Below are 17881 nucleotides of genomic sequence, written 5' to 3' on the forward strand. Positions count from 1 at the left end.
GTCTCCCACGGTCACAATCAACTGGACTGTCCTCTCAGAGCTAATCTGCGCTACTGAATCAAGCAGGACGATTCTCTGTTGTCGTAATTCTGGTGGTGGTGATCTACAGGTGCATTTTAACTTCACTTTCTTCTCAAATGTTGCAAAATGGCATTCTATTCAAGTAATTATTTCTTAGCAGTTATAGTGTTATACACACAAACACACTTTTAATAGAGAGAGAGAGAGAGAGCGCACATTGGCTGATATAAATTCCTATTAGGCGAATGCAGATCAGGTCACTTGGTGCTGCTTGGAACTTGCCCATGAGAGACCATACTTTTAAAAAGTTTAAATTTTAGTACTTATTCCAGCTTTTAACCATATTGATGTAGTCAGGTTCCAAAATCAAGAGTAATATTTTTTAGAGAACACACTCTTAACATTTTCACTAAACGTCCCCACAACAAAGCTGTTAGGAAGGCAACAACAACAAACCAATCGTCCAGGGAAAAGTTCACAAAATAGACAGTAGGTACCCAGAGTTGCATTCTCAAATCAGCCAGTTTGAATGTGTGAATGAATTATTTTATAATGTACACATTTTGAAAATGGTATTAGTTTTAAATAGAAAGCCTGCTTTCTACAATTGAACTCGGCTGGCTCTGACAGATTAAGTATATGAAAAACACCTTCGAAGTAATCTTACTGAATCAGATGTAGCAGGTAGGCATTTGCTTAGCCCAGTTTATTGGAGGAGGATAAAGCTTTGGTGAGAACGTGGTTGGCCTGAGCCTCGGAACATAATCTTATCTAAGTCGCGGCCGTTCTTGTTAAGAAATCTATTGCGCATCTAATTGCCATGGATACGATGAGCAATCCCGCATAGTTAAGTCATCATAAGATGATATCTCATATAAGCAATAAACAAGTACGAGAACTGATGTCAGCCATCTAATTTTACTAAACAAATGATTATGAAGGTTGTCATGTAGAGGAGAAAAGTGAGTTAGCCCCTTTAACTTTTGTGACTGAGGACTCAAGATAAAACGTCAGTAGATGTCTACCTTTTTTTTTTTTCCCTTCAAACTGTTTTAAGAGATAAAGAACCGGTAAGGTTGAACCTTGACCTGACTTTAGTATAAAAAAGGTACTTCCATTCATGGTATGCTACACATTCCTGCCTTATCATGAGAAGATCTGCAATATGGAGCTTTGTCCTTCTAGCAGAACCTGGGGATTCTCGAGTTAGTGTTCGGGCTGCAAAGGTTTGTCTGTCTTCTACAAAATTCACACCGCGATCAAAAAGGTAATCCTTGTCTACCTTCTGATAGGCTACGGAGTTTTATAGCCGTCTTCTACAAAATACACATCGCGATTAAAAAGGTAATCCTTGTCTACCTTCCGATAAGTTACTGTAATTATTCTGATTTGTGAATCATAGCGTATTAGCTGAAAAAGTTAGGATGATCCTTAGTGCTCTCACATGGAAACGTTTGTATTTTAGGAGCCTTATATTGGTGGGAAAATTATCATTATATTTGTGTAACCGTCCTAATTGGATATCTCATAAAACTAATTGCGAGGATGTGATCTTCAAATCAATGTTAATAAACATTTCATAGACGCCTGAATTTGAGGACTTAAAACAATTAGCGGTCCGAGGTCTTTCGGCTAATATAAATCGTTTTTTCTCTTCAGCATGGATCTCCAGCTCTTGAATTATTAAGATTATATTTGTTCGGCATGTTTCGCGAAAATCATCCTCCCAATGAGACGTTAAGCTAATTTTTCATAAAATGTCTGGTGTCCACGACCAATTATCTTTAGGAGACTGCCCTTTTCATAAACAAAAGAAGAAGCTCTTGCTTTGTAGTTCTTTTGAGTCCACAAAATTAGCTGAACTTGAACGCCAAAACTTGGTGACCCATTTTAGCTGGTTCATATCATCGGAGGAAGCACCTCACTTCGAGCACCTTGAGGTCTGCCAATCCTAAGCTGAACTGCGTACTTTTTTTTTCACAAAAAAAGAACTATCTTCTTCCAACATGGCAGAAAGAGCTGTACTACTTTGTACTGCAACATTGGCAGTGTACTAACCTTTTTCCAAGTTCAACTTAACTAACCAAATTATTCAATCACAACATAAACAATTCAATAATGCCACCCCAGTTACAATTATTGCTCATGCACTTGCATTTTACAACTTAACTTTTCAAATTTTCTGGGAATGCGCGATTTCTAGGTTTAAAATATTCTTTTGTGAACTCAGCTTGTAAGCCCAAAGAATTTTGATGAATGAATTTAGGCTTTTGTAAGATCTAATTTAATACCTAAAACTCACCGTCTCTTACATGTAAAATTTACACTCATCTGTAAGCTTGCTTAGTGCTGCTTCTTATCTTTTTTAATAACAGGAAGCCTTTTTGAGGACCCAGCCACTCGAACGGTTCTGCTGTTAAGAGGTAATGACAACCGTTTCACAATACACTCGAATATATGCATTTTACTCGATACGCTTCTGAAAAATGCAAAACAGTTCTTAGTAGTGTCACTTCACAAAAATTACTGTTTTCACATTTGAGTTTCATTGACTAGACCTCGTATATATAATTTACATCATCTTTTAGTGCAAAGCAAGAGTTGGATCGTGTGAGTTTGATGTGCACGCATTAAACTTTAATTGCTCTTGAAAATCAGTGGAACTAGTACTATATGCTAGTTTCATAAGTAAATCATATTTTTACATAAAAAATTGTTTACAAGACGGCCTTTGTTAAATAAGTTATGCTCAGGCAGAACTTTCGAATTTGATTGAAACTATTCCAATGATTTATAATTGATTGTAGTAGTTGATTCTTGGACACATATACTTGGAGTCTTCTTTACAATATACATATATAGATGTGTATATTATTAAACATTAAATATTAATGGAAAGAGTTTTATGTAGCATGCGCCTCAAAGCAGATCGGTTTTAATTGGAAATCTAGTTCAAAACGGACCTGTTATTTTCGTACTTATGTCATTCGAATAAAATCTGAATATGCTTGTATCATGCTTTGCTCCCCTTTTAAGATTGTTTTTTTTAATATAAATCATGACTTGAGTTAAAATACATTTTTTTGCACTTCATATCACAGTTTATATTAACAAAATTTCCACTTTTATTGTTTCAATAATATCACGAAATTTCTGGTTCTGTTTCAAGAATACTTAATTGAGTCTATTTGGATTAAAATTCTGATTTAATCCGAGTATTTTGGACAACGCTTTGGGTTATGGATTCCGAATGAATGCGATCCTGTAGCGTCGTTTGTGCGCATGTCTGCAACAATTAATTAGTTTTTGAAACAATTACTGAAGATGTCGCCATCACCTTCTTCCTATAGCACCAACTTGCAGAATAAACAAGAACTGGCTTTTGACTTCAGTTTCTGCACGCAATGGGACATGAATCATTGATTAAAAATGGAGTACCAAGGGTCCGCTTTGGACGAATTTAAGCCACTTCATGGAGTTAAGATAGAGAGAGATGATCCTTGTGATTATCTTTTCTTTTTTTTAAAAAGGTTACTGTCTTCAATTTTATGAAATACGCCAATTCCATTGAATGGCTGAAAGAGGAGCGTTACCAGATTTCTTTTTTCGGTATTTTTGAATATTGTAAGATTGTAGCAGCGTTTGGATGACAAACTGTAAAAGATTGATTTTTTTAATCAGTTTTTAAAAAACTGGTTTGTGTTTGGGGTAACAGGACCAAACACTTTTTTTGTTAATAACGTGAGGGAAGCTAGATTATTTACTTTCTTTTGAAGTTTTTATCAAAAATAAGTTTTGGCAAAACTCATTTTTGGTATCATAGCAATACAACTGCAGTGCCTTTTCAAAGCACAACCACTTGCCACCTCCACAAACGGTTTTCGCGCGTCATGCAAAGCCCCCTTTTTGTTATTTTAATATATCTTTACTGTTTTTCTAAAGTAAATGTAAAGTTGCACTGCCACAACTGGTTTAGCTAATCAATTGTTGAATCTGCCCAATTTGCCCAACATATATATCGAACCTCCTTTTGAAAATTCACAACTCGTTTGAAAGCCGAAAATGTAAAGGCTCATTATCATAACTGAATCCCACTTTATGAGTGATCATGAACTTGTTCAACTTCCTCCAGGAATTTATTTATTTGTGAAAGTTCTGACCTCACGGTAAGTGCAAACGACTGTTGTAAAGAGCTGCATCCGGAGTAGTGGTATTGTTTTTCTGAAACACACAGAATATGGCCGTCGTGTCTGCTTGTGTTTCTTTCTGTATTGGTACATTTAGATTTCTTATTTAAAATTCCAAAAATATTATTTTATTCACATATTTGGATTGGCCGATTCAGAGTCTGTCGGCGAAACCACGTATGGTTGATCTAACCTTGATTATGCTTTGCAACCACAACTAACTTTGGAAATGAGGAGGAATGAGGCGAAAAAAGTTCCATCAGAAAGGTGGCTTTGTTTTTATGAATGAAAATTTGGAGCTCCACTCAAGCGCCTCCGTAACAAGCTTGAACCATCTTTCATAAATCCTATTGCCTTTTTTTTTTTCAGAAAAAACTGGGGCAACTTATTAGGTCCAAAAGGTGAGAAACGATTTTTTGGTTGCAACATCTCAACAAGACGATCACTGGTTGTTCTTGTCAGCCAATAAAATATTATTTTATTAGTCAAACTATAGATATCTAGCATCTGCACAGAAACGATACGCTTTTAAGTCCAAAAGCTTGTGTAGTTACACATGTTCTCCATAAGATGTCGAATCAATGGCTTATATATATTTAAATATGCTGTATTTATTAGCAGAAACCAATTTTATGTATTTTTAAAGTATGTATTAGTATTGGAATATTATCTTGTGGCATAAAGCTATAAACACATCCATTATTGAATGTGTGAGGAGCAAATATGTCAGTATGTCACACACTACTTATGACTGTCCCGCGCCATGGGGCATCATGAACTTCGAAGGATTAAATTTGTAGCTAGGTTTGAAAAGGTTATGATTTAATGGTTTTAGGTTATTTTAAATTTGTCAAAAACTATGGAATATAAAATTGAATAGGTGCAGTAGATCTCGGTGAAAATTTTCAGGGTTATAATAAAAGGTTGAGCTTTTTCACTTCATTACTGTAGATTTCAGAAAGTTGGCCAGCATATAGTCAGGCAGGCAGTTAACAATAGGACTGTATTCAATTAATTAATTATATATATATATATATAGGGGAGAGAGAACCTAATCTCTCCTAGATCTCAGAGAACTTAATCTAACCTAACTTGATGACTCTCGTCACAGGATTGGAGGAGGTGCGGCAAGACCAGGAGGACGGTCGGCAGCAGCCACCATGCACCAACAGACTCCCTCTCCTGGAATCTTTACTGCTGCAGACTTCCTTCGATGTCAGCACGTGCCTACCAGAGACACCCTTCTATGAAGCACCCTTCACCGAAATGGGCTTGGATCAAGAGATCGCCTGTTCCTCCTCCAATGAAGAGCTCCGCCACCCCGCCCTCCTCTCCTCTTCCAGCAAATCTGCGACCCCATCTCCTCCCTTATCCAGGACTCTGCTTTCAGAGAGAAGAAGGAGGGGGAGTATGAAACAGAGGCTACTTGCCCTGCGTTCTTTGGTGCCCAACATAACCAAGGTCGTCATTTATTGTGAGAATTTTGTAACTGCAAAGATGGAAGAAAAAACTACCATTTTGATTGGAAGAAGAAAGAAAAACCTATATACATACTGATGTCGTTTTCTGTCTAGAATTGGTTGCAGATGGACAAGGCTTCTATAGTTGGAGATGCGGTGATTTACGTGAAACAGTTGAAGAAGGAAGCGGTGGAATTGTCACAGGAAATAATTCATCTAGAATCTTGCCTACGAGGACGAGAAGCCTGTCGACTAGATGAGGTTCCCATTCCAAAGCAGGACGATGTTGCGGAGAAGGAATCGAGCAATAGGAAGATAGTGCAGGTAATAGCGAAACTTTGTGTCCCGTTAACATTTACTCATTTTGTTTGCTTCTCATAATCTCTAAAACATGAAAATCATAAAGTTTGAAATGAAGAAGAAAATTTTTACATGTAAAATCAGGGGTATCTTTTCTTTTTGGTCATATCAAATTGGCTTCGTTCTTCTTTATTATAGAAAGACGTATTTGTGCTGAAATCTAGTTGTCGTAGAACTGTTTGTGGAGATGGCCGCTCGTTTGTTCGTTCATCATCTTCATCACTGTCAGTTTCTTTTTCTTCTTTCCAATCAGGTTTTGAAATCTAAATTTATCATCTGAGGTTTACCTTCCAATGGAAAAGAGAACGACAAACATATTCTCTAATCTTACACTTTCGTCGGGTACTTCCTGCGACAAGCGTATCGTTTGTTGGAGTTAAAATATGAACATTGCGCAACTTCGGTACATATCACTTTCCCCTAATTGTTGTATGTGAAGTTATGTGAGATATGACTACAGATTCCAGAAGGGAACTCCGTGATCCATTTTGGGATACTAATAGAAAGTCTCGGCAGGGGAATGCCGCTTACTTTTTACCATGATGCGCATCTGTTTGCGTTTTCACTATTACAGCTGTTGGTAGTCCTGTTTTAAAGTTAATCGTCCTTTGTTTTTCAGAAACATCTATAAAATTACCGCTGTTCTTGCAGACAAGGTCAATTTAGCGTGATAAAATGAATAGTTTTCAAGACAATGATTTCCAAATACTTAAGTTATCACTATGCTTGGATTGTTGATGCTGCATTATGTTTTCCGGTCCCTCACCAAGGGGATTGTCTGAGGGAAACGCTAAATTTTAGATGATTCAAAGTAATGCTATAATTACCACCACCTGAGTTTGAAAGCTACTATATTATACTTCGATTCAAACTCCGCCTTTCCTGAATGTGCTACGTACCGATCATCCGAGTTCTAGTTCTTTATATATGCTGTGCTCCTTAATGACACTTTGAGCATCAACACTCTTGTTGCGCGTACATTTGCCTCCCTTAGTATCTCTAGTCGCTTTTACTTTCAAATAGTCACGCTTGCCTTTTGCACACCATAATTTTAGTTGCATTTTAGTTCCTTTCATGGGCGGGCGTGGTGAATTTGTGAGGAGCAAGTTCTTTGTGTGAGAAACATCTTCTTGCATTTTATGTTGCTTCTTATCATAGTAAAAAAATGCATCGCACGCACAAAATGCTTTAAAGCATAAATATTTCATGTCCACTGCAATAATGAGAAGGTTATGACTGCACTGTTCCCGAATTTTTGAGATCATTAATTGTTTAAAAGTATGAATCCATTATACATGAAAAAGATTCTGAGTTCAGCAAACATACATACCCCCGCATGGGAACCTTTCACAGTAAAGAGTTGATTCTCATGCGCGCTTATGTACTTTCCCGTGCCTGACATTGTTATTTTTTTAAAAATAAAAGACATGTTCTTTCAAGTAATAAATATTTTCTCAAATTTTGCTTGTTCATGCCTCAAAAGGCCTCTGCACATTGTCACTATTTATTGTTCCTTGAGTTGGTTTTTACGAAGTCAAGTTAAAGGCAAAAAACCCAGTTCCGAAGTGTCATCCAAACGCGGCCCATAAATTACATCTTGGGAGAAAGGAAAAAATGTCCCTCTCTCACACAATCTCACGCACACATCTACACACGTGGGACATCCACAAAAGAAAACGTGAATGCTCTCACCGGTGTCATGTGGTGTCATTTCACCTCATAATACTCTAATCTTTCGTGCAAGTAATGTTAAACTGGTGAGATTGACGATGATGTTTAGTTGATACCTTGCTGGATGGATTATTTTATTGTGATTAGATATCTGATGGAAAATATTAAATAACTAATAAAATAAGAAAAGGCATGCCGAAAATGGTGCAGTTAATACGGTATGACAATAAGGGGCCTTATGAATACAGATACATTTCAAAAAATATTTCACGATGATTATGAAATTGTGTTCTTGAAAACAAGGATCACTGCTCGTATGCAACAGATACGCGTATACATATTTCTCTGTAGTAGTTTATCTTAAAAGTATTTTTTGATTTTTATGCTAAATCGCCATAGACATCCTCGAAAATAAAGATCAATTGCTTCCAGAAACAATGGGAAAATATCTTTGCCCACTGCAGAAGTTGAGTCTGGAACGGCCGTATTAATTATCAGAGTGAGCTCACAGGTAAGAGTTGTAAGTAGCCTTGCCAGCCAGAGTTTGTACTATAGCATTTTTTTAGCGACGCTTTTCGTCGGAAATATTTTCCTGCAAACATTTAGTTACGGTGTGACCTTGAAGGCGTCTGAAACTAATCATAACTCGACCTCGGTTCGCTTCTTTCTGCAGATAACTCTGGTCCGCGTAGATAACTGCGAGTTCTACCTTAAGATCATGTGCAACAGGGCAAAAGGAGTGGTGGTCGGGTTGTTGCAAGTTCTCGAGTCTCTCGAGCAAGTAATCGTTCAGAGCTCAAACGTAACTGCCGAAGGCGAACATATCAATTTGACTTCTACGATTCATGTGAGTGGTTCTGCTTTATTTCTCGTAGCTCAGTCTTAGCGTGTCTGTGTGCTTAGTGGAAATGAGGCAAGTGCGGGCTCATATCCAAATGGTAGTCGCTACACATTTTATGCACTTGTGGCAAAGATGCCCCTAAAGCTTACAATTCAATTAGCAGCTTTCCGTAGGATGGAAAGTAATGACTTTTGCGGGCTTGGATACCTATCAAAATCCAAGCGGAATGATTTGTAATTATGAAAAGTCTACTGATCATAAGCCATAGTCATTTTATTCAAAGGTTGTTACCCTTTATGATAACCATCTATCCTCCTTTTGGTTTCTTTTTGTTTAATCTCTCAATTTTCTCACCCGTAGCATAGTTAGTCCGATAGGAGGTGCTTAAGGCTGTGTGTCTCACGTTTGATTTCCGTGGGCATTACTCTTCTTGAGGGTTGAACTTGAGCATAAGCGTTTTTCCTCCCCCTTCTCTCTCCGCTCAACTCTTTTCTCCTTCTCCACACGTGCACGCAGGCACATTAAACGTGTTCCATATGTCTACATTTCACATTGCCCGATTATGGCTTATGATCAGTACACCGATTTTCGTAACTACAAAACTATTGTGCTTGGATTTTCATGGGCATTCAAGCCCCAAAGAGTCTCTCTCTTCCTTTTTGTGTACGTGGGTGTACATGTTTTTGTATGTATATACGTACATAATGTGGATTATATAAGATGAGAAACTCTTTGTGCGTCAGGTGGGAGGCAGCGAGGAAATCAATGAGGCCGCGTTGAAGTTATCGTTGTTGTCCGGTTTCGCTATCCATGGATTCGGTACTCCGGGAATCCTATAGGCTAGACGGTCATGTGACATGAGGGCGGGAGGAGGGATTAGTTTGTACATATCAGTTCTACAGTAATAGTGTGCATAGTGCATACAACGTAGTTGATAAATGTGTGTGGGATAATATTTTTAGTACAATCTAGTTAGCTAATACGATATATAACAACAAGAGTTGAACATTTGACGAATAAATCATAGAGTGAATAGTTCACGCGAATTTCTTTTTCGTTGTCTTCTTTATTCGAAAATGGGGTTGTCCTTTTGAAAATGGAATACGTTTGTTTTTGTTGGTAACTTCATAACAAAGCTTGTCTTTTTTGGAAATCTTAAACTTTGTCGTAGGTCATTCTGACTAAAACGCCAACAATATAGGGCTTCCTTCATAGTTATAGCAGAGAAAGTGAACGGTTTCATAATTCTTTTTCTATAATAACTGTTATGTTATTTTAAGGCAGTCCATAATTCTAATTTTTTTTAGTTAATATCAAGTTCTCAAAAATTTTTATTCTGTCTTCACAACTGACCTCTTGACGCGACCCAATTCTCAAAATCTCTCTCTCTCTCCCTCTCTCGTGCGAGGCGCCAGCAGTACCAACACTCAATGAAAATTACACAGGGCACGGCAGTACTACAGCCAAGCCTTACAGTACTCACTGGGGCCTCCAGAAGGCTCTGTAAAGAGCAGCAGTACATTTAATCCTTGCAGTACATGGTACTGCAAGTTTATGTTGAAATTTCTCATTTGTCAGTCGGTTGGTCAAATTTCACATGCAAACGTAATGCTTTCGTTGTAAATACTGAATTTTAATTTTTTATATTGTGGAGATTCGTATAGAAAATTTTTAAACGCGGCACATATTTGTAGACACGGCCCCTATCGATTTCTCGACGATACGCAGCCGACCCTAATGGCACTGCTCATATTTGTTACTATTTTTTTTCCTGCTTTTGTGTAAAACAACTCAAAATCTTTTGGCAAATTTTGAATTTGCTTGTATTAAGCTTTTAGAAGCCATTTCGTGCGGTTCATCGTCAATATTTTCTCGCGATTGCGATGCACTATTATACTTTAAAATTGGCATGTGCCTGGTGCAGCCAGCAATCATCAATATATATAAAAGATGAAATAAGGAGAAGGCCCATATGTTAAACGTCAGGTGTATTTATTATATTTGTATGGATCATGGTATTTACGAATCAGGCAAAATTTTTGAAAAAAATGCCACGCGCTCTAATAGTATGAGATGTCTCAGCCAAAATAAATCACAATTGAAAGAGAATATGGCGAAGTTACGATCAAAATTCCCTCCTGAACTCTAGAAAATGGGCTCAATAGTTGTTAAGAAATTTTTTCGTTTTTTCTGTTATTTTAAACGGGGGATCTTCAAGGAGGGGGGTCAGGAATTAATAAGAAAACATCACCCGTTGGAAAACTGTTTCCAAGAAGACGCCTCTTATCAAGGAAACGACTTAAGTAGTCCTAGAAGTATAGCACAACCCTCAAATATAAAACAGTGAAAATATGGGTGCCCATTTTAATCTAAATGTTCAGTTCAAAACGGTGCCCAATTGGGAACAGCCAAACGTTCGGTTGAAAACGGTGCCCAATTGGGAACAGCCAAACGTTCGGTTGAAAACTGTGCCCAATGGGAACAGCCAAATCCATGAGTCCTCTGCATTGAGGTGTTCATATATTGCCGCTCAATATTTTTGATTGGCAATAGACAAATTTTACAATCTGACCGCACTTATGTTCTCCTATTAATTGTTGGGAACTATCTGTTCTAAGACATTGAAATTCAATGTTTTGATCAACTCTCTTTATAAAACGGAAGATATTTGAACAATTCATGACAAATAACTAGCTGTATAATTTCTTTGAACTATCAACTCGCATAAAGCCAATACGATAACAACGGCAATTAAAATTCCAAATTTAGTAAGCAGCAGCCTATTATTTGAGGAAAAAAAAGCTACTTAAAAACCAAGATTTTTAATTTACTCGTGAGTTGGTGGAGTGTTGAAAGCATATTGAACCTCATTTTATCTACGGACAAATCCATGGTAAGGAAGAAAGTATTCTGTCTCCCTCGTTCACAAGTTGCGTGGAATCGGGTAAAAAGGAGAACTATACGCAGTTTCCCTGCTTCAAGATGAAGGTGGTGACAATCGAAAAGCAAAGGGCAACGGTTTCCTTCAACAATGTCATTGAGTTCATCGAAGTCTACGGCCGGCGTCAATGGGAGGTGGTTATATAATGGTGTCCTGGAATTTTTCATAAAAAGAGCTGAATTATAGTTTCAAAATTTCAACAGTAACTCAAATATATATATTTTTTAAAAATTTTATATAGGATAAATGATTTTTTTTAATATACATGTAAATTTAAAAAAAAAAATTGAGGGGGCCAAGGCCCGTGGCTCTGCTCCTGGTGTCTGGGGCCTGAAATGACCAAAATGCATCTCTTTGAAGATGAAAACCAACCCTCTGTAAAGATAGAAATGATATGTAAAAACATTGTAAAAAAACGACTGAATTACCCGGACGAACACACTTTTTGGTGTTCGGACCCGAACACCCATCACGCCTTGAGTGCAATTGTCAGGGTAGGTTTCCCTTGGATTCCAATCTCCTTCATTAACGGTGTGTTTTGATATAGCTGGTCTATTTTCGTTGAACAATGTTAAAGGATTCATAACTATATTGAGTACAACAACTTTTATTCAGCAAAAGACAGCCATTTTTTGTTCTCATTATCAAACATTGACTTATTGACAGACCTTGTGTCGGGCTAATAATTCTCAATTTTTCCATATCACGAAACGCCATTTTCGCTTTGCCTAGCCTTAACCTTTCCAACGGCACTACCAATTTATTGACATATGAATTTTGTATAAGCTGATCGTCATATTTTTTCAATATGTACTCCTTACATTGTATGAAACAGTAAAACATGTCTGGTATCTCCTCTAACACTCCATTCTCTTCTCAGGTGCGATCATCCGAACCATACATAGAGTCCAAGCCCAATTTAAATTAAAATGGATGACTAGTCGACTGATTCTTACTCTTTCTAGACGCTGCACGCTGCATGCAACTCAGTAATGTGACACTATTCTTTTGCACTGCAAATGGTGGATAGACACACTCTAAGTACATCGCTTCCACCTAAATCCCAATGCAACTCTAAATTCCAGAGGCATAAAAAATGAAAGGGGTTTCGGCTTCTTTGAGTTCTCAAACCAACTACGGTGACAATGAGGTCCACCCACGTGAATGTGACTGTGTCACATCTTTGTCATGTACACATCAAGCCAGCCTCAAGCGGACCCAGCTAGCTTTCGGTCATCTATGTTGGGCCCTTTGAAGGATATGATGCTATGCGCGATCGGTTCCTCTGTCTTAAGATGTACAAATATTAACACGCTAATAATTTCTTATAGTGGCGAAGTAGGTAGTCATTTATATCCAATCTAAGATTAATTAAGTCCATTATTCTTGCCATTGTAGGTGCCCAGCACATGGAAGAAAGTGTCATTGATGATTTTATTAGTTAGCTCAAGTGTTTATATTTTGATTTTGGTTAAAATAGAAGCTGCCCAAGTGCCGACAAGTTTGATAATCAAGGGGAAATCAACAAACATTTTATTTAATCAGCAATTTGCGGATGAAGTGTTGTATCTTTCCAAAATTATGGCTGGCCAACTGGTTTACTTGCCCCACGGCTAGTTGTCATCACATAAATAAAGTTGGTGGTGCCATAAATAAAGGGTCCAATGGATCTTGACTCCAACTTGGGATTGGCATATTCCCTTTAGATCCAGACCTTTGTCCGAAAAATGGATAAGGGTGGGGATAGTTAGAGAAATCTAGATGTTTCAAAATATCATATTGTTTTCTCGAGATCTATGACTTTGATTCTATGGTACATTAATTGTCAGGTTTTGGGTGTCAAGAAACGTCGTAGTTAAGCAAGTGGGCTAACCAATGAAGGTCTCTGCACTTAATTGGTGCAAATCTTGGTTCAAATCTTAGGTCAGATTGGTCGATAGGTGAAACTTGGTACTAGTTTAACAAGAAGTACATTAATCGAAAGTGTTTGATCGTTCTAGATCTGAAAGCATCACGAACTTATAAAGACCGGGCTAGGCTAACATGATTTCGCTTTCCTTTTTCTTTTTGGTATTCAAAATTCATGAGCTGATTATGAAACCGACGTATTCAGTCTTGGAACGATCATTCAAGCTGGTAAAAAAAACCTCTACGTGCATCCTGTTTTACAGATTCTGAATCTTATTATTTGTTTACAAGGGTGTTTGCTCCTGGTTAATATGTCACAAGTTTGATTTCTTGTTTAGTTACCAAGTTTATAATTCGTAATCATATCAAGGTGAGTGAGAGGATTATTATCCATAGCAAACCTTTCCTCCTTAAACTGCTATTTGGTATAAGAATTGCATTGGTGCGAAGTCACAAGGAGAATGTACTCAATCTTAATACTGCATTTCATACCACAACATGCAAAAGCATAATGCTGATGGGAATCAAATGTTGCAACTATATGGCCGACCGGTTACGCTGTGCTTTTGGACACACTCATAAGTCAAAATCAAGATTAGTAAAGGATGTTACCTTTTCGTGAAGGAAACGTCCAAAACTTTGAAAAGCCGAGAGAGAGAGAGAGAGGGAGAGAGAGAAAGAAAAAAGAGAGTGAGAGAGAATTTAATTTGCGGCTAAGCATGCACATTAAAGCACTCCAACACGAACAGATCAGGAGGAAAATCACACAATAGAAGAACCGAGAGAATTCAAGAATACAACAAGAAAGAGGGAGACAGAGAGTCCACGATCCATCGCCACCAACGTCAGCAAAACCTCACATCTTCGCAGCCAGAGGGAGAGGAAGAGCAGAGGAGTGATGGATCACCACCAGTGAATTGCACGAGCAAATTAAGCAAAGAAAGTGAACCTAGACCTCACGGGTCTTAGTTTCCTCTAGCATTCTCCGGTGGGGAGCCTCTCGTGGGTGCGGGTGATGAAGATGTGCTCGTAGATGAGTGCGGCGATGGCGGCGCCGATGAGGGGACCGGCCCAGTAGATCCAGTGGTAGGTCCAGGTCCAGGAGACGAGGGCAGGGCCGAAGGCGACTGCCGGGTTCATGGCAGCGCCGGTGAATGGCCCTCCGGCCAAGGCGTTTGCAGCCACGATGAGACCAATAGCCAGCGGCGCAATGGTACCGAGCGTTCCCTTCTTCGGGTCTATGGCGGTCGCGTACACGGTGTAGACCAGCCCGAAGGTCATCACGATCTCGAACACCAACCCGTCCCATACCGACACGCTGGAGAGTGTGAGCACCGGCGTCGACTGCACACCCGAAATTTTCAGAACGTCAGAAAAAAAAAAGGCAAAAATCCTTGGCGCGGAAAAAAGACCGTGGTGCGTAGAGTTCACGGCGACGTGGCGCGATCCAGCTGCCACTCCAGCGTGGACAAAAAGGCCAATCTACCGGACGGTCAACGTGATCCAGCACCATAATGCCGGAAAAGGACCGCCATCGCTGAGGAACAGAGTGGAGAAAAAGGGAAGAAGAGTGTAGTACGTACAAGGCCATCGGTGGTGAACTTGAGGAGGAGGCAGGCGATGGTGGAGCCGAGGAGCTGGGCAATCCAGTACAGGACGAGGCGGAGGAAGGTGACGTTGCCGCCGATGAAGGCGCCGAAGGTGACGGCGGGGTTCACGTGTCCCCCCGAGATATTGGCGCTCACAGAGACGCCGATAAACAGGCCGAGACCGTAGGCCAGAGCTATGGCCACCAGCCCGGCCGGCGTCGTCGACCCATCGTCCGTCAACTTGTCTGCAGAATAACACCACAGCCATGCATTATTATAACACGTACTTAAACGGGAATAACTAATAAACACGAAGGAAACATCGAAGAACATCGATGGTTTCACTCGTTATAAAGTAATGAGAAGAATGGGGAGAAGAATATAAAGAGAGGGAGCGGTGAGGGCAGTAAGGGACGCACTGAAGGCGATGCTGGAGCCCTCTCCGGCGAAGATGAAAATGAGGGTGGAGATGAACTCGGCGAGGGCGGCCTTGAGGGCATCGGGGTGAGATGCCTCCTCCGGCCTCCCCCAAGCAATTCTCGAAAATGGTATCGACATTCTGTCCTCCTTTTCTCTCTCTCTCTCTCTCTCTCTCACACACAGTTTCAACTCAGAAGCGCTCTCTTCTGCCTGCATCCGAGTGTTCTTATATAGACTCAAGGAACAGGACGACTACCGGCTGTCGCCGGTGGGCTATCGGTTAAGACTGGTGGTTAAGAATTGGAGGTTCTCTCACAAAAGTGACAATGGTTCCCACGGGATTATTTTCCAACATCATTCATCTTTTCCAACTTTTCTTTTAAACATTTTATGCAGCTCCCCTCTTTTTGAGAATTTTGTAAACGAATGTAGCGCAGTTGACCTTTCTCCATCTAAATCCTAAAGCATGTTTAGATTCAAAGCAAGACGCAACTTATTTCTCATTCTTCTGTAGCACAACACGAATGCAAACGAACCACCATTTTCAATGACGCAAAATACAGTCGGTCGCTTCTTGGTTTTGAAGAAAAGGATGGTGGAGGTTAAAAAAAGGGAAGAAGATCAAACTGAATATTAAGATGACACTTACTAAGATGGTACTTTCGGGTGAAATATGCAAAAGAATCATTGTTCACCGAAATGTGCAAAACAACTTATTGCATGTGAAATGTAATAACAAAGAACTTTCAAAAAATTAAGGACAAACATGAAAATAACTACTGACTAGGGACTTCCGTGAAAAAAAGAAATTGTCAATTATTTTTGGAGAATATGCCATCTTCCGTGGGACAGTTCCCTTACAGCCCCTTGCTTTGTGGTCGTTGTCCCTACAGCTCATCGGATGGCCGACCGGAGCAGCTGGCCGATCCGGTCCGCGACCGGCCGGCGGTCGACACGTTAACCATGAAATGGTCGCCACGTTGAGTAACCTTTTGATTAGGTTGAGATATTCGTCTGCTCTTGGCACAAGATCCAGAGCATTAGTGTAAATATTGCGTACAAGAGCGTGTCAATTACAATTATATTTTTACAAGAGACAAGTAAGAAGTAAATCCGTCTGAAGTCCTTATTTGAATTTAGAGAACCTTCAATTTCTTATAAATTCAAAAGAAAATGTGAATGATGCGACTAGATTTGGAATGTAATAGAGGGGATGCAGTTAGAGGCAACAGGCTTTTTTTTTTTGGGTTTACTTCTGTAAAACTTTGTTTTGAAAATTCAGGGAGGTAACCAGGGCTAGGCAAAACTGAGCGTTGTTTAAGATAGGCAAGTTAGAAAACCCTGCTAGTTCATGGTGTGTGCACCTTTTAAAAAAGAAGTACGCCCTGGCTCGTTAGTAGAAATAGCTCTGGACTTTGGAACGAATCGAAATGAAAACCTCATGAAATAATCGATACATTAGATCAAAAAAATTGTGAGCACAATTACGAGATAGATTTCTAATAAGAATGCCACAACGCCCGGTGTGGCTGATATTCTTAAGCCTGACCCTGCAGATGTGAGACCATCTGCATCACTCAAAACCTTCTAATATAATTTCTTGTCATCCATGCAATAAAAACGATGGTTGAAAAATCAAAATCAGATGTCATTTCTGAATATGTTTCTGTGTATCCGGCTTTTTCAGAACAGTTTTAATGCAAATTGGATATACTGACATCCCTATTGGTAGTATCATAAAGGCCTTGCGACGCAGGAATTCACTGTTTGACGTTAAATGTAAAATTTGGAAGACAGTCCTGTTTATACTTCTGCGGTTACACTATCTTTTATATTCAACTACTTCCTAGAAAATAAATGCTTGTCCTTCTAGTGTTGAAAACGATCAAGCAATGCTCACATTTAATGTCTGCAACTTTCTCATGTCTCATGCAGTGGTGGAGCAAAAAAATTTTCATGAGGAAAGTCGAATTAAAGTTTCTAAATTTCACGAGGGAGGTCACTTTTCAAAATGTTTATATAGTATAAATGAAATTTTTTAAAATTTACATGTAAATTTTTTAAAATAAAACAATTGAGATGGGACAAGGGCCCATGCAGGCCCTACCTTTGCTCCACCTCTGGTCTCACGGTCATTAAACCTAAAGAGCGAAGGAATATATCTGGAACTACACTTTATTAATCAAGCCTTAAAGTTTATTTTCAAAATTCTAGTTGTGTAAGAGCCCAAAAGACCACTCTCAAATGGGTTTGCTTGGTTGCTAAATAAGATCTTTTAAGTTCTGAAATTTGGTGATCTAAAACTTCTGGAACTTCAAGATGCATTAAAGTTCCACCTGCACTTCCAAATATGCCAACCCAACAGCAGGCTCATATAAAGTTAGAGATTGCATCCCCTAGGAAGGATTTTTCAGAGAAAGTTCCCAATTTGACTTTAGAATGTGAAGGGGACATCACTCAAGGATGGCAGTACTAGTACAATC

General features: G+C 39.0%; 2 protein-coding genes across 2 annotated transcripts; one reads left to right on the top strand and one right to left on the bottom strand.

Annotated features, from left to right (window-relative positions):
• Positions 1 to 1282: 1282 nt before the first annotated feature.
• On the top strand, positions 1283 to 9569 carry LOC116265466 (transcription factor FER-LIKE IRON DEFICIENCY-INDUCED TRANSCRIPTION FACTOR-like). The gene is made up of 6 exons (XM_031646065.2): positions 1283 to 1288; positions 2397 to 2444; positions 5320 to 5669; positions 5795 to 5992; positions 8373 to 8546; positions 9284 to 9569. The coding sequence occupies exons 3-6, from the start codon at positions 5475 to 5477 to the stop codon at positions 9377 to 9379; spliced, it is 663 nt and encodes a 220-aa protein (XP_031501925.1). The 5' UTR covers positions 1283 to 1288; positions 2397 to 2444; positions 5320 to 5474; the 3' UTR covers positions 9380 to 9569.
• Positions 9570 to 14080: 4511 nt separating this feature from the next.
• On the bottom strand, positions 14081 to 15611 carry LOC116265149 (aquaporin TIP1-1-like). The gene is made up of 3 exons (XM_031645673.2): positions 15398 to 15611; positions 14973 to 15223; positions 14081 to 14733 (listed from the first exon to the last, which is right to left on the bottom strand). The coding sequence occupies exons 1-3, from the start codon at positions 15534 to 15536 to the stop codon at positions 14365 to 14367; spliced, it is 759 nt and encodes a 252-aa protein (XP_031501533.1). The 5' UTR covers positions 15537 to 15611; the 3' UTR covers positions 14081 to 14364.
• Between the last annotated feature and the right edge of the window lie 2270 nt (positions 15612 to 17881).

Source organism: Nymphaea colorata, chromosome 12 (genome assembly GCF_008831285.2).
Source record: "Nymphaea colorata isolate Beijing-Zhang1983 chromosome 12, ASM883128v2, whole genome shotgun sequence".
Lineage (NCBI taxonomy): Eukaryota > Viridiplantae > Streptophyta > Magnoliopsida > Nymphaeales > Nymphaeaceae > Nymphaea > Nymphaea colorata.